Below are 14,027 nucleotides of genomic sequence, written 5' to 3'. Positions count from 1 at the left end.
TTACCACTTCTTCACCATAGGGCCTCTAGTTTTTTATAATGCATGGGATTTTTATTTTAACAATTTAAGTGTCTAGAGATAACATGCTGATTTGTAGATAAACATAATTTGGCACCCATTCATTGTTTAATTCTTAGAAGATTACACTGATAAACTCTTTCCCATCCCTCAGATAAACAAATTAATAGCTAAAAAATAAACAAAGTGAGAATTATCAAAACAATTTGGCACTTTCTTCAGTTCTGGTTCATATCAAGAGCATGAAAAGGGAAATTACCTTCAAAATTTCGTAAATGTGATTTTGTAATATAGATGTCGTAGAAATGAGGTTGTCAGTAATTTTACTTTTCTTTTTGGACTTTTTAATGGTTTATTCTGAGTGAGTATATCTTATCTTATGATGTATAATAATCAGTTCAAAATCTGTATATCATTTCTGATTTCAATATATCAGGGAATTTTTATGATTGTGTGTTATCAAGTAAACTTAAGAAAGCTAAATGAAAGAAGATGAACAGCGTCATAGCGTAATTCAAACCATAAAACATGTAATAAGATAGTTGCATTGTATATAAGAAGTACATTGTTATATAATAATATTTTTTTAAAGGCTTAAGGAGAATATGCAAAGTTCAAGGTTAAAGGAAAATGTTTTGCAATGTATGCATTTCTTCTTCAATTTGGAGAGTTGCAGACTGAAATTGTTAAATCTGTGTAACTTTGACTTCGTTTATCACTATTTAATGGTATGAATAATCAAAAATTTCAGCACTAACTAGGTTCTGTTCAGTACATTTATTTTTTTATTCTTTTTTAAAGCTGACCAAGCGAAATAGATTGCTGTACCTGATTCTGGTTTCTAGTGATATATAATTATCACACATACACCCACAGATAAAACATCCTATTACATATAAAAAAAAATATATCTGAAGTTAGATGTTACACTGACAAAATTAAATGAAAATGTTGCATAACTTTAAAATGGAGTTTTTATTCCCCCGCTGTAGTAGAGGGGGCATTAAGTTTTACCCTTGTCCGTCTGTACGTCTGTATACGTCCGTACGTCCCAAAGTTGGTTTCTGTTCTCTAACTTTAGTTTGCCTCAACCAAATGTTATGAAACTTATACACAATGCTTATTACCACATAATACAGATCAAGTTCAAAATTGGGTGGCGTCACTTTTACCGTTCTTGAGTTATGCCCTTTATAAACATAAAAATTGCTGAATTTTTGGTTTTAGTTCTCTAACTTTAGTTTGCCTCAAACAAATGTTATGAAACATATACACAATGCTTATTACCATATAATACAGATCAAGAATTTGGTTGGTGTCACTTTTACCGTTCTTGAGTTATGCCCCTTTATAAACATAAAAATTGCTGAATTTTTCGTTTCCTTTCTCTAACTTTAGTTTGCCTCAACCAAATGTTATGAAACTTATACACAATGCTTATTACCACAAAACTCAGATCAAGTACTTATTTGGGTAGTGTCACTTTTACCGTTCTTCAGTTATGTCCCTTTATATCTTTATATGATATGCAAGTGGGGGCATCATCTGTGTCCCATGGACACATTCCACATTTATTTAATTTACAAAACACATGATGTTTTAAAAATTGATCAACTAAAACAAATGCTGTATCACCTCTCCATTCTATCTGGAGGAATATTTAATATCAAAATGCTTAGGTTGGAGAACTGATGGAAAAAGAGGAGATTATGATTATGGTTAACATCATAAGATCATGACTTATTGCAGAGAGTTCAACTTGATCTTTAATTGTACAAAGATGTGAAAATAATTTGAAAACATGCTACTGTGGATTCAGTATTATTCGTGGGATACCAATTTTCGTGGATTTCATTGATACATGTGAACCACGAATTTAAATGCTCAACGAACTAAAAATTTTATAAAAGTTTGTATGCAGACTTTGGCAAAACCAAGAATTCAAATATCATGCTAAATAATATATATTTTCCTATCTATAAGGGGGGAGGGGGGGCTGTATGTGTACAGCATTTAGTATTTTGGATTTTTGTCTCACCTTGACGAGGTAAAAAAGCGAGACTTCTAGGTATGCTGTTTCTGACAGTGGTGGCTGCAGCGGCGTCAGCAATGTACTAGTTTGTGATTAGGTCAGTTTATTGGGAACCACTAGTGGTAGGTCAATACTATTTGATATGCAGTTGTATTAGCATTGGCACATCTCATTTCCATGGAGATTATTTAACCTGCCCCCTCAGTCATGGTCTATTGACTGAAACTTTTGCTTACTTTATATGTATTAATTTATGATAAGGTCAGTTTAAGAAGAACCACTAGTGGTAGGTCAATAATATTTGGTATGTAGATGCATTAGTTTTGGCACATCTCATTTCATTGGAAATTATTTGGCTTCACCCCCTCAGTCATGGTCTTTTGACTTAGAATGTTTTGCATAATTTACATGTGAAGTTTGTGATTAGATCAGTTTAAGAGGAACCACTAATGTTGAGGCAATGATATTTGTTATGCAGTTGTATTATCATTTGCAAGTCTCTTTTCCATGGTAATTATATGGCCCCACCCCTCAGCATGGTTCATTGACACTGAAACTATTACATTGTTTACAAATTAAAGTTTGTGTTTAGGTTATTGTAAAGGGAACCACTTATGATATAGTCAGTGGTATTTTCTATGCAGTTTTATAAGCATTGTCATTTCTCATTTCCATTGGGTTATATGGTACTGCACCATAAATCATGGTTGATTGACTTTGAATCTTATGCATAGTTTACATGTTTAGATATTGCCATTTGGATTCAGTATTTGCATTTTACTATCAAAATTACAGAAAGGTGAGACATATATCTGTGTGAACAGTTTATTTATTATGTCACCTGACAGGGAAGCTATAGTGATTAGTCTGTGGTCTGTCTTTGTTGTCTGAATCACACATTGTTAATCTCAACTTTTTGAAAACAGATTGACAGAAATCCACCAACTAGAGTTTTCTACAGGACATGCATTTGTGCACCTGCTATTTTAATATTTGATCTAAGCAATTTCTGGGGTTTTCATACAAAAACATGGACTTTGCTAATATTCATTAGAGACGGCAGGCAATACACATCCTCCTTGGCAATATTTTGACATTGTTGTTTAATTGTCTTTTTGTTGTTTATTTGTCTTTTTGTTGTTTTTCTTTATGGCAATGGTGTTGTCTGTTTTTATTAGACTCATGATTTTTTGTTGCCCTTGATTTCTTCTTTCTCTTTTGTATCTATATATTGGTACCTTCCAGTTTATTGTGTCTGTTTATTGTAAAGGTCTATCTGCACTTTATTTTAGAAATTAGTTAATTAAACCAAGGGTTTGGTACTTTTCAATTAAATTTTCAGAAATATACAACTGCATACATACAGTTCCTAATTACATTGTTCACCTATTTCATTTTTTTATTTGAAATTTTTGGGGGATTCCTCATAGAAAAACTATACCTTTGCAGAGGCAGTGGTTTAAACTAGTTGTACAAAGCTTTATCTAAAGAAGTTAAAACCACCTCAATGGTCTACTGTAGCGTGTTTGTAGTATGGGAAGTCGCGAGTTCGAACCCTGGCCAGGTCAAACCAAAGACGTTGAAATTGGTATTTGCTGCTTCTCTTCTAAGCACATGGAAGAAGTAAGAACAAAGACTGATTGGCTCAGAGTCAGAATAATGTGTCTGGGTTGTGTGACATGACTTCCTGGAGACTGTTACCTTGTGAATGTTAAAAATCTGGCTCAGCCTGTCAGTCTAGTACAAAGCAGGGTAAATTTTCATATAACATTAACATGTTCTCGTTCTGAATATGCATTTAATTTGCAGCTGGACATTAAACAGCCGTCCATCATCATTAGAAGTTAAAAGAGCTGGATAATAAATATCTTGTATAAAGATGTGTTATGGTCTGAAGTTTCTTTCAGGCATATGTCTGTTGTCTTTGACCTCATTTTCATTGTTCAGCATCTGTTTAATTAAAAAACCAAACTTTAACACATGCTTTTATGAGAATATAAATGGACAACTATATTTAGTATAAAAGAATCATTGCAAGGTCTGTCAGGCATGATTCACCTGACCCTTAACTCATTTCAGGGTTCAGTTAAGTTCTAGTTGTACATGTCCCTCTGACAGGGTTAATCTGACCTTGACCTTATCTTCATGGTTCAGTAATTAAAATTAAGTTTGCATGATAAGGCTAGTTTTTTGGATATTATGAGTTATGGATCAATTATTTTCCATGCATAGAATGATTGTAAGGTCTACGTATCCATGGCCTAAAAGAACATTGTAAGACATACATGTTTGTCTGACTGTGACCCCATTTTCATGGATCAATGATAATGTTAAGTAAATATGATTTAAAGTAAGAGATCTTCAAGATTTTCAACAAAAATTCAATCATAATTTGTTAAAGCAGGCTAGACATTTTAACAGTTTAAGAGTTTCATATATTTAGGCATGAGTATGTAAACTCTGACTATAATTTTTATGGTTGAAGTCTTGTATGTAGTTAAAATAGTGGTATCTAAAGTCATCCATGTATAAGAAAATATTCATGTATGATGGAAATTGACCCAGGCAAAGACTTTAAATTTTTTATGCCCCCGCTGAAACTTATGCACAATGCTTATTCCCACAAAAAACAGATCAAGTTTGAATTTTGGTAGCATCATTTTTACATCGAGGTCATTCCGATGTATTGCTATCGCCTAGATTTCCATTATGTAAATTAGTTTTGGGTTTGTAACCGATCTATAAACATGATAAATATGCGCACATAAACGAGTGCAAAATAACATTCCTTGTCATTTGATATAAATACGTATACATCTCTTCAATGAATACTGATAAAAATATTTTTGTTTACAACATAAATTAATAATGTGAAAATGTTTTGTAGTTAGATATATATATATAAGTAAAAAATCATTGATAATATCAATGCACACGTACCGAAAAATTGTGTTAAAGCATGCGGAAGAATATCTCAAAGAACGTTTTGCGACAGGACCGGTAACTCTGTAATTGTTTTTGCGGGAAAATATGAATGCCTACTCGTATCCAATCTTAGAAAAATCGAATTTTTACAGAAAAGTGACCACCATGCACTTGCATTGCACTATTATTAGAACAGTAGAATAGAATGATATACAAACGGATGCAAATCATATATATATGTAACTGTTATTTTAATATAATATATAACAACAAATCAGTGTATACTGATTTGTATCACTACTGTTACGTGACCGAGGGGAGGAACGACAACGACACAGACGGACGGACATAGCCATCTATGGCACGACAATATATCCTGTGGTAAATTCCCAGTAACTAAATAATACGGTATATATATATAAGTTTATTAACAAATGTACATTACTTCCGACTTATTGACAAAGTTAGCTACAAAGTTTAAACATATAAACTTTAAAAACAAGTCCTCCAGAATCTTTACTGATTCAAGACTTAAGGAATACACATCCTTTCAGTATCACAGCTGATACACAATCCGACAGTCTCTGACCAGCTAACCTTTATCATAGAGTTTAATTACTTTCACTCTAGACAAAACAAATAGGCATAACTTATTTTATTACCCTACACCCCAAGACATCGCTACTTGTCTTAATTACATCTGACAGTTCAACTTTAACTGCAGATAATAAAACTAGCCATTTGTCAAATTAGCCTTGCGTCATTAATTTTCTCTGTACACAAATAAACAGTTATAAAGCCAATTTAACCAGAGGTCAATATTTACAAAACATTAAAATATTACATTGCCTCCCTCTTTGAAAAACATGTGTCCCACATGTAAATTAAAAAAAACCAACTTTAACTTATTAAAGTATGGAAGACCACTTTCAAAAATAAAACAAAAATACTCAATAAAATTTAAATGGAAAAATCAAAATGTATCAAAAATCAATTTCAACATTTTAACAATAAAATAAATCAAATAATTCAATCATAATCATGAAAACATGCAATGTTCATTTCAATGTTCATTTTAAATGTTCATAGTTTATAAAGTTCAATAAAAGTTTTAATCAGGCACGAATCTGTTGGGTGGACGTTTCACACGATGTCCGCGACCGTATTCAATATTGTCAGTTGGAAAATTAGACATATCGCACTGTTCATTTTCACTCAATTCAATGTCAGACTCAATGTTATTTTCTTCGATTGCGGTAGCGTGAGACTCGGTGTCTTTTTGAATTACAATTTTAATTAGCCAATTGTCAAAATCTCCATGATATGGTTTTAGTCTGTTGTAATGAACAACTCTTGATTTTGCTGGTTCTGAATTTTGAATACGGTAAACCAAGTCACTAATACTGTTTGTATATAAACATGATAAACTAAATAAATGTTCTGGAATATCTTCTTTTGACGAATCTAGAGAACAAGCTGACTCGTTAAATACTGTTACTGCTTCACATGGCGTTTCAATAGTTTTTTCATACACTTTAACAGACTTATCTGTTGCTTTCAAAACTTGAATCGGAACGACATTTGATGATGAATTAAATACTGTTTTAGCCAACAGAAGCTGATGTTTCTCCACAAATTTATCTGAAGCTACTAACATGCTACAATCTGGAGCATAACCAATATCAATAACTTTCCCCGGAATAATCTGCTCGACACCCGGCGGAATAACTGTTGTTTCTGACACAGCAACCCGACAACATCGCACACCTTGTGTATTTACTACTGCACAAGATATCTGTTCTTTGTTAAAAGTCATTGTATTGTTAGCCACATCAATGCAACACATATTTTGTTTCATGAAGTCAAAACAGATAATACAGTCTATATCTTCATCTATATCAGCTACCCACACATCGTGTGTGAGAAGTGTCCTTCCAATTTTAACGTTCATTTTACCTATTCCTCTTACTTTAACTGGTTTACCGTCGGCAAGTTTCATGTTTGTATGTGTTGGACGCAACACCACTTTGTTTCCATCGGACAGAGAATCGTATACCTTACTGTTCAAAATTGTCACATTTGCACCTGTATCTACTAAACATTGGATGTTTTTACCTTGAAATTTACCAGAAATATACATTCCTCCATCGCCACTCGCTACACGACCGGTTCTTACTCTGTCTTTTTGTTGATAATTTCTGTTACTTTTGTCATCATTAGGACAATTTCTTCTGATATGACTTGTCTCGCCACAAGTCCAACATCCCCTTTTCCCCGGCTTGTTGTTATTGTTATTAAATCCGCGTCTCTGTTGACTCATATCGCGCTTAAGAAACTGAAGCTCACGTCGAAGTTCCTCTACCACATCAGATAAGGTTTTAATTTGACCAGATACTTCTGAACTTTCCGAAATAGCGAAATTCCGAACACTTGAAGGTTTGTCCCTCTGTTTATCCGCAATATAAAAAGCCTCAAGCTCAACAGCCAACTTAACTGCATCATCTAGTGTCTTTGGGTGAGCTTGATGTATACGCAACCGTGTATCCGCGTCATCTAATGCATCAATGAAATGATCTCGGCTCAACATCTCTTGTAGTTCCAGTTGAGCTTTGGGATATACTTTACGGCTTAGTCTCTTGATATGTTGCGCCAATTCAGGCAATTCTTGATCTCTTCTTTTACGGATATTCTTAAGCTGCACACGGAAAAGCTCTGTTCTGTTTTCGGTTCCAAATCTACTTGTTAATGCTGCAGATATCGATTGATAATCTTTACGCTTTATCGGATCAATATCGACTAAAACACTTTGCGCATTCCCACTTAGACTTGTTGCAAGAAACATTGCTTTCTGATTATCCGTCCAACAATTTAATTCGGATATCATTTCAAACTGAATTTTATAATCTTCCCAAGAAACAGAACCATCATATTTCGAGGGTGGGACAACTGGCTTTTCAATTTTCATACGCTTAGGTGAATGCGATCCTTGATTACTAAAAGGTTGAAACACGGATGGAATCGGTGATCTTCTCGGCGTCAGAGCACTTGAAATTTCCTCCTGAAGAGTTTCATACTCTTTAGTTAAACGCTGAATTTCTCTTTGGGTTTCAATCATTCTAGGCGTTGAAGCTGATAACACAGTTGAACTCAATCCTATTCCCGTATCCATTGATATTTTAGGTCTTGCACCTCCGAAATAGATTTCTCTATCAGAAGAATCACGTTTATCCATTTTATAACAATTTAATTACAGTTCCTTTATTTATGCACAAGAAATATTTGATCCATTTGCAATAATCCTCTCACACAAAATTATCGGAATATTACTATAAATCCACTGAATATATTTTGCGTAAATACAATGTTAAATTCCAAATTGCACATCGATTCTTATAATAGAAATAAACTAATCCATCTAAATAATATCCACACCGCTGCCACCAAAAATTGTAACGTGACCGAGGGGAGGAACGACAACGACACAGACGGACGGACATAGCCATCTATGGCACGACAATATATCCTGTGGTAAATTCCCAGTAACTAAATAATACGGTATATATGTATAAGTTTATTAACAAATGTACATTACTTCCGACTTATTGATAAAGTTAGCTACAAAGTTTAAACATATAAACTTTAAAAACAAGTCCTCCAGAATCTTTACTGATTCAAGACTTAAGGAATACACATCCTTTCAGTATCACAGCTGATACACAATCCGACAGTCTCTGACCAACTAACCTTTATCATAGAGTTTAATTACTTTCACTCTAGACAAAACAAATAGGCATAACTTATTTTATTACCCTACACCCCAAGACATGCTACTTGTCTTAATTACATCTGACAGTTCAACTTTAACTGCAGATAATAAAACTAGCCATTTGTCAAATTAGCCTTGCGTCATTAATTTTCTCTGTACAGAAATAAACAGTTATAAAGCCAATTTAACCAGAGGTCAATATTTACAAAACATTAAAATATTACACTACAATATAATAGTTATTACGGTGAAGTTGAATTTCCTGTCATTTATTCATCATACTCGCACGCACTTGTCTAGAAAAAAATATATCTCTGTACATTAACCTCAGTTTCAGGTAAAGAGATATGTTGTTTTTTTTCTGAGACAAGTGCTTTTGACCATCCTCAAGAACTTGTGGTCATCTGATGTTCAGTACTTCAGTACTTTGATTAACTTTCTAGAGTAATGCCCCTTTACAAATGGAAAAATTGCTGAACTTTTTGTTTCTGTTCTCAAACTTAAGTTTGCCTCAACCAAATGTTATGAATCTTATACACATAAGTAATATTACTGCAAAACTTAGATCATGTATGAATTTGGGTAGCATCACTTTTACAGTTATTGAGTTATGTCCCTTAATAATGTTATATGCAAGCGGGGGCATCATCTGTGTCCCATGGACACATTCCCAACTTTTTTTTATATTTATCATTAAAGATGTAGTATTTGCTTTATATCTGTAGTGACTGTATGTATCTTTTTACATTGCCAGACCAATATACTTCATAACAGCTCCAAGTGTGTTCAGACTGGATGCTCCAGAGACGGTGTCTGTCAGTATTTCTGGTATAGACATTATCTCAATCCAGCTCTACATACAGGACCATCCTGCCAAACAAAAGATATTGTATGAGAGGACTGTCACAATCTCATCTGGTAAGTCTTTTATACTTAGATTTCTTATTTCTTAAATTATTACCAATTACAACTTCACAAGATTTTTACTTGAGCAATATTACAGGTGGTCCAGGGACACATTTATTGTCCTTTGAGGGGCCTCGGTGGCCGAGTGGTCTAAGTAGTTACTACTGTAATCACTAGCCAGTCAACACTGAGGTTGTGAGTTCGAACCCCGCTCGTGCGGGTGCACTCGACTCCAATCTTAATTGACTAGGATTGTCAATTTTCCTATCGAAGGTCGGTGGTTTTCTCCGGGCGCTCCGGCTTCCTCCACCAATAAAAACTGGCCGCCACGAAATAGCCCAAAAGCGGTGCTTAAAAGTGGCGTTAAAACACCAAAAATCAAATCAAATCAAATTGTCCTTTGATTTTTGTTGTCCAATTATAGTCCCTAGTGTGTCCAGTGTATAACTCAAATTTTTTTTTTACAAACCTTCCAAACTTATTTTCATAATTATGCATAAAATAGGAAGTAGGGTGATGATTTGGTCCAGTTCAAATTTGGTGAAAAAACTAGCATGTCTGATGCTGTCAAACTGAATTAAAGATAAAATTGTTCCGATTTTGAGTTAGAGCGTGTAGACTTTTCTATAAATTTGATTTGTCCCAAAAGTAGTACACTACACTAAAAATCTAATTGAGAAAACACAGGTGATTTTTTTTAATTTGCTTTTATTGTTCTAAAGAAATGCACTACATAATAATTGTGTTCTTAGGCCAGTTGCCTCCAAGCACCTAACTTATCCCTAAAGGTGCATGTTTTTTCAATCCATAAGTTTTTTCATTATTTTCGGTTTCTTTGGGCCTTTTGGGGTAAAGATTCCATGAAATGCAATCCAAATCCTATTATCCTGTGTTTGTTAGATTTTCGAGGCCATAAATCTACCTTTGAGAGCAAAAACAACATAGTTCAATGCTGTGAACATTCTTAGATCATTTCCATGTCCATGTCAAGCAGTTTATTAATGAAAAATACCAAGTTTTTCAAGAAACAAAATGATATGTGCATGTAGAACCTCATACTATTCATTTTGTTCAAAAGTTAGATATGGTCAAAGGAAGATAACATCTACTATTCAAAACATTGCCTAAATGTGTTCCAATTTGCTCAATACAATGCAATGTTTAATTTGAAGTTCACAGTGCAAAATGAACAACAGATTTAAAAAATGAATAGAATACAAATTATCTCTAGGCTTGTATGCAGACTTTGACAAATCCATAAAATAAAACATTCATTAAAATTTTATTTTTTCCCCCTGAATCTATGAAAATTGATACCAACGAAAATAAAAAAATCTGCAATAAATTATTCTCTCTGGATTACCTCTAAAGCATTAATTTTTGTTATTGAACAGGTGAAGTGAAGAACACAACGTTTACACTACAAGCATCAGATCTTCAGGACACGGATGGCAATACCATACAATATGTGTCACTTGTAGCCAAGTCTACAAATGGGAGATTTATATTTGAGAAAGAGAAAGTGATTCTTTTGTCTAGACAGAGTGGATATATTTTTATACAGACAGACAAACCTGTGTATACACCTAACCAGGAAGGTAAATTAAGATACTGATAACAGTAAAACTCTTGGGACAAGAAAAATACTGACCTTATAAGGGAACTACCATTTGATTTTTGATGGGGGGGGGGGGGGGGGGGGGGGGGGCTAGGATGAAATTTGAAAAAAAGGCAGGAGTTTTGAGTAAAAAAAAAAATCAGGATAAACTAATAAAAAAAAAGTTAGGACTGAATAAAGTGAAAAATAAAAAGGCAAGACAGAGATTAAAACTTAAAAAAAATGCAGGACTAAATTTTTCATCCTAGCCCCCCCCCCCCCCCCCCCCCCCCATAAAAATCAAATGGTAGCTCCCTAAGAGAGGTGACTTTTGAATTTAGGTTAAAAATGCATAGGCTTTACTATAGCGTGACAAGAAGTGTTTTACCGAACAAGACAGATTTTTTGTCAAGCCTGCGACTTTTGTCGCAGAAAGCTTGACATAGGGAAAGTGATCCGGCAGCAGCGGCGGCGTTAGCTAACTTCTTAAAAGCTTTATATTTTACAAGCTAGAAGACCTGGATGTTTCATACTTCGTATATAGATGCCTTATGTTATGAAGTTTCTGTCTGTTATATGTCCATTGTCCTTGACCTCATTTTCATGGTTCAGTGGCTACTTGAAAAAAAAGTCAACATTTTTTGTAATGTTAATTTCTTTCTTATTATGAGCAAGGATTTGTATAGTGACTATGCAAATCCTTGTTATGAGTAATAGGATAACTATATTTAGTATGTGCCTACCTTGCAAGGTCCTCATGCCCGTCAGACAATTTTCATTTGACCTCGACCTCATTTCATGGATCAGTGAACAAGGTTAAGTTTTCGTAGTCAAGTCCATATATCAGATACTATAAGCAGTAGGTCTACTATATTTGGTATATGGAATGATTGTAAGGTGTACATGTCCAGCTGGTAGGTGTCATCTGACCTTGACCTCATTTTCATGGTTCAGTGGTCAAAGTTAAGTTTTTGAGTTTTGGTCTTTTTTTCTAATACTATATGCAATAGGTCAACTATAAATGGTGTATGGAAATATTTTATGATGTACATGTCAGTCTCACAGGTTTTATTTGACCTTGACCTCATTTTCACGGTTCATTTCTCAGTGTTATGTTTTTATACGACCGCAAAAATTTTTGCGGTCGTATATTGGTATGACATTGGCGTCGTTGTAGTCGTTGTTGTCGTCGTCGTCCTGCGTCGTCCGAAGACACATTGGTTTTCGCACTCTAACTTTAGTTTAAGTGAATGGATCTCTATGAAATTTTACCATAAGGTTCAATACCACAAAAGGAAGGTTGGGATTGATTTTGGGGGTTATGGTACCAACAGTTAAGGAATTAGGGGCCAAAAAGGGGCCAAAAATAAGCATTTTTGTAACTTCCAGACATAACTTGTGTGTAAGTGTATGGATCTCTCTGACATTGTACCACAAGGTTCCATATCATAAAGGGAATGCTGGGATTGATTTTGGGGGTAATTGCCTCAAAATATTAGGAATTAGGGGCCAAAAAACAAGCATTTTTCTAGTTTCATGACAATAACTTGTGTGAAAGTGTATGGATCTTTCTGAAATTGTACTACAAGGTTCAATATCACAAAGGGAAAGCTGGAATTGAGTTTGGGGGTAATAGCCCGAAACGTTTAGGAATAAGGGGCCAAAAAGGGACCAAAAATAAGCATTTTTCTAGTTTCCAGACAATAACTTGTGTTCAAGTGTATGGATCTCTCTGAAATTGTACCACAAGGTTCCATATCACACAGGGAATGCTGGGATTGATTTTGGGGGTAATTGCTTCAAAATTTTAGGAATTAGGGGCCAAAAAAGGGGGAAAAAACAAGCATTTTTCTAGTTTCATGACAATAACTTGTGTGTAAGTGTTTGGATATTTCTGAAATTGTACTACAAGGTTCCATATCACAAAGGGAAAGCTGGAATTGAGTTTGGGGGTAATTGCCCGAAACGTTTAGGAATAAGGGGCCAAAAAGGGACCAAAAAACACATTTTTCTAGTTTCCAGACAATAACTTGTGTATGGATCTCTCTGAAATTGTTCTGCAAGGTACCATACCACAAAGGGAAGACTGGGATTGAGTTTGGGGGTGATGAATCATAAGGGGGTTCAAAAAATTGGGGGGGGGGGGATTTTTTTTTTTTTCCTTTTTTTTTTCTTTTAAAATTTTCCATTTTAAGTTGGTTATTTCTGATTTATATTTAAAAGCAAATAATAATGATATGGTAGGAGATACACACCAAACAGGATGTGTAAATTATTATATTATAAGTATTGTGCAATAGCAAGAAATTTTCAATTGCACAGTATTGCACAATACCAAGAAATCTTCAATTGCACAGTATTGCGCAATAGCAAAAAAATCTTCAATTGCACAGTATTGCGCAATAGCAAGAAATATCCAATAGCACAATATTGCGCAATAGCAAGAAATTGTCAATTGTGCAGTATTGCGCAATAGCAAGAAATATTCAATTGCACAGTATTGTGCAAAAGAAGATACTTTGTATAAATTGCTTATTTCTTGACCAATTTCAATGGGGTTTTATTCTTGAATTCTTGGGGTTGTTTAATATGCTGAATCTAACCGTGTATTAAGTTTTTGGATTTTGGGCCCAGTTTTTAAATTGGTCCACATTGAGGTCCAAAGGGTCCAAATTTAAACTTTGTTTGATTTTATCAAAAATTGAATTATTGGGGTTTTTTGATATGCCGAATCTAACCGTGTATTTAGATTCTTAATTTTTGGTTCCGTTTTCAAATTGGTC

At 34.1% G+C, this 14,027-nt stretch overlaps 1 protein-coding gene across 1 annotated transcript in view; it reads left to right on the top strand.

Annotated features, from left to right (window-relative positions):
- Window positions 1-213: 213 nt before the first annotated feature.
- Window positions 214-14,027, top strand: part of LOC127720067 (complement C3-like) — a 76,785-nt gene continuing 62,971 nt past the window's right edge. Inside the window, exons 1-3 of the mRNA XM_052226463.1 lie at window positions 214-379; window positions 9,496-9,659; window positions 11,042-11,245. Of these exons, the coding sequence (XP_052082423.1) occupies window positions 324-379; window positions 9,496-9,659; window positions 11,042-11,245 (424 nt within the window). The 5' untranslated portion in view covers window positions 214-323. The remainder of the gene's footprint in view (window positions 380-9,495; window positions 9,660-11,041; window positions 11,246-14,027) is intronic.

This window comes from Mytilus californianus, unplaced genomic scaffold, assembly GCF_021869535.1.
Source record: "Mytilus californianus isolate M0D057914Y unplaced genomic scaffold, xbMytCali1.0.p SCAF_11, whole genome shotgun sequence".
Taxonomy (NCBI): domain Eukaryota; kingdom Metazoa; phylum Mollusca; class Bivalvia; order Mytilida; family Mytilidae; genus Mytilus; species Mytilus californianus.
This window is presented reverse-complemented; position numbering and strand designations above follow the sequence as displayed.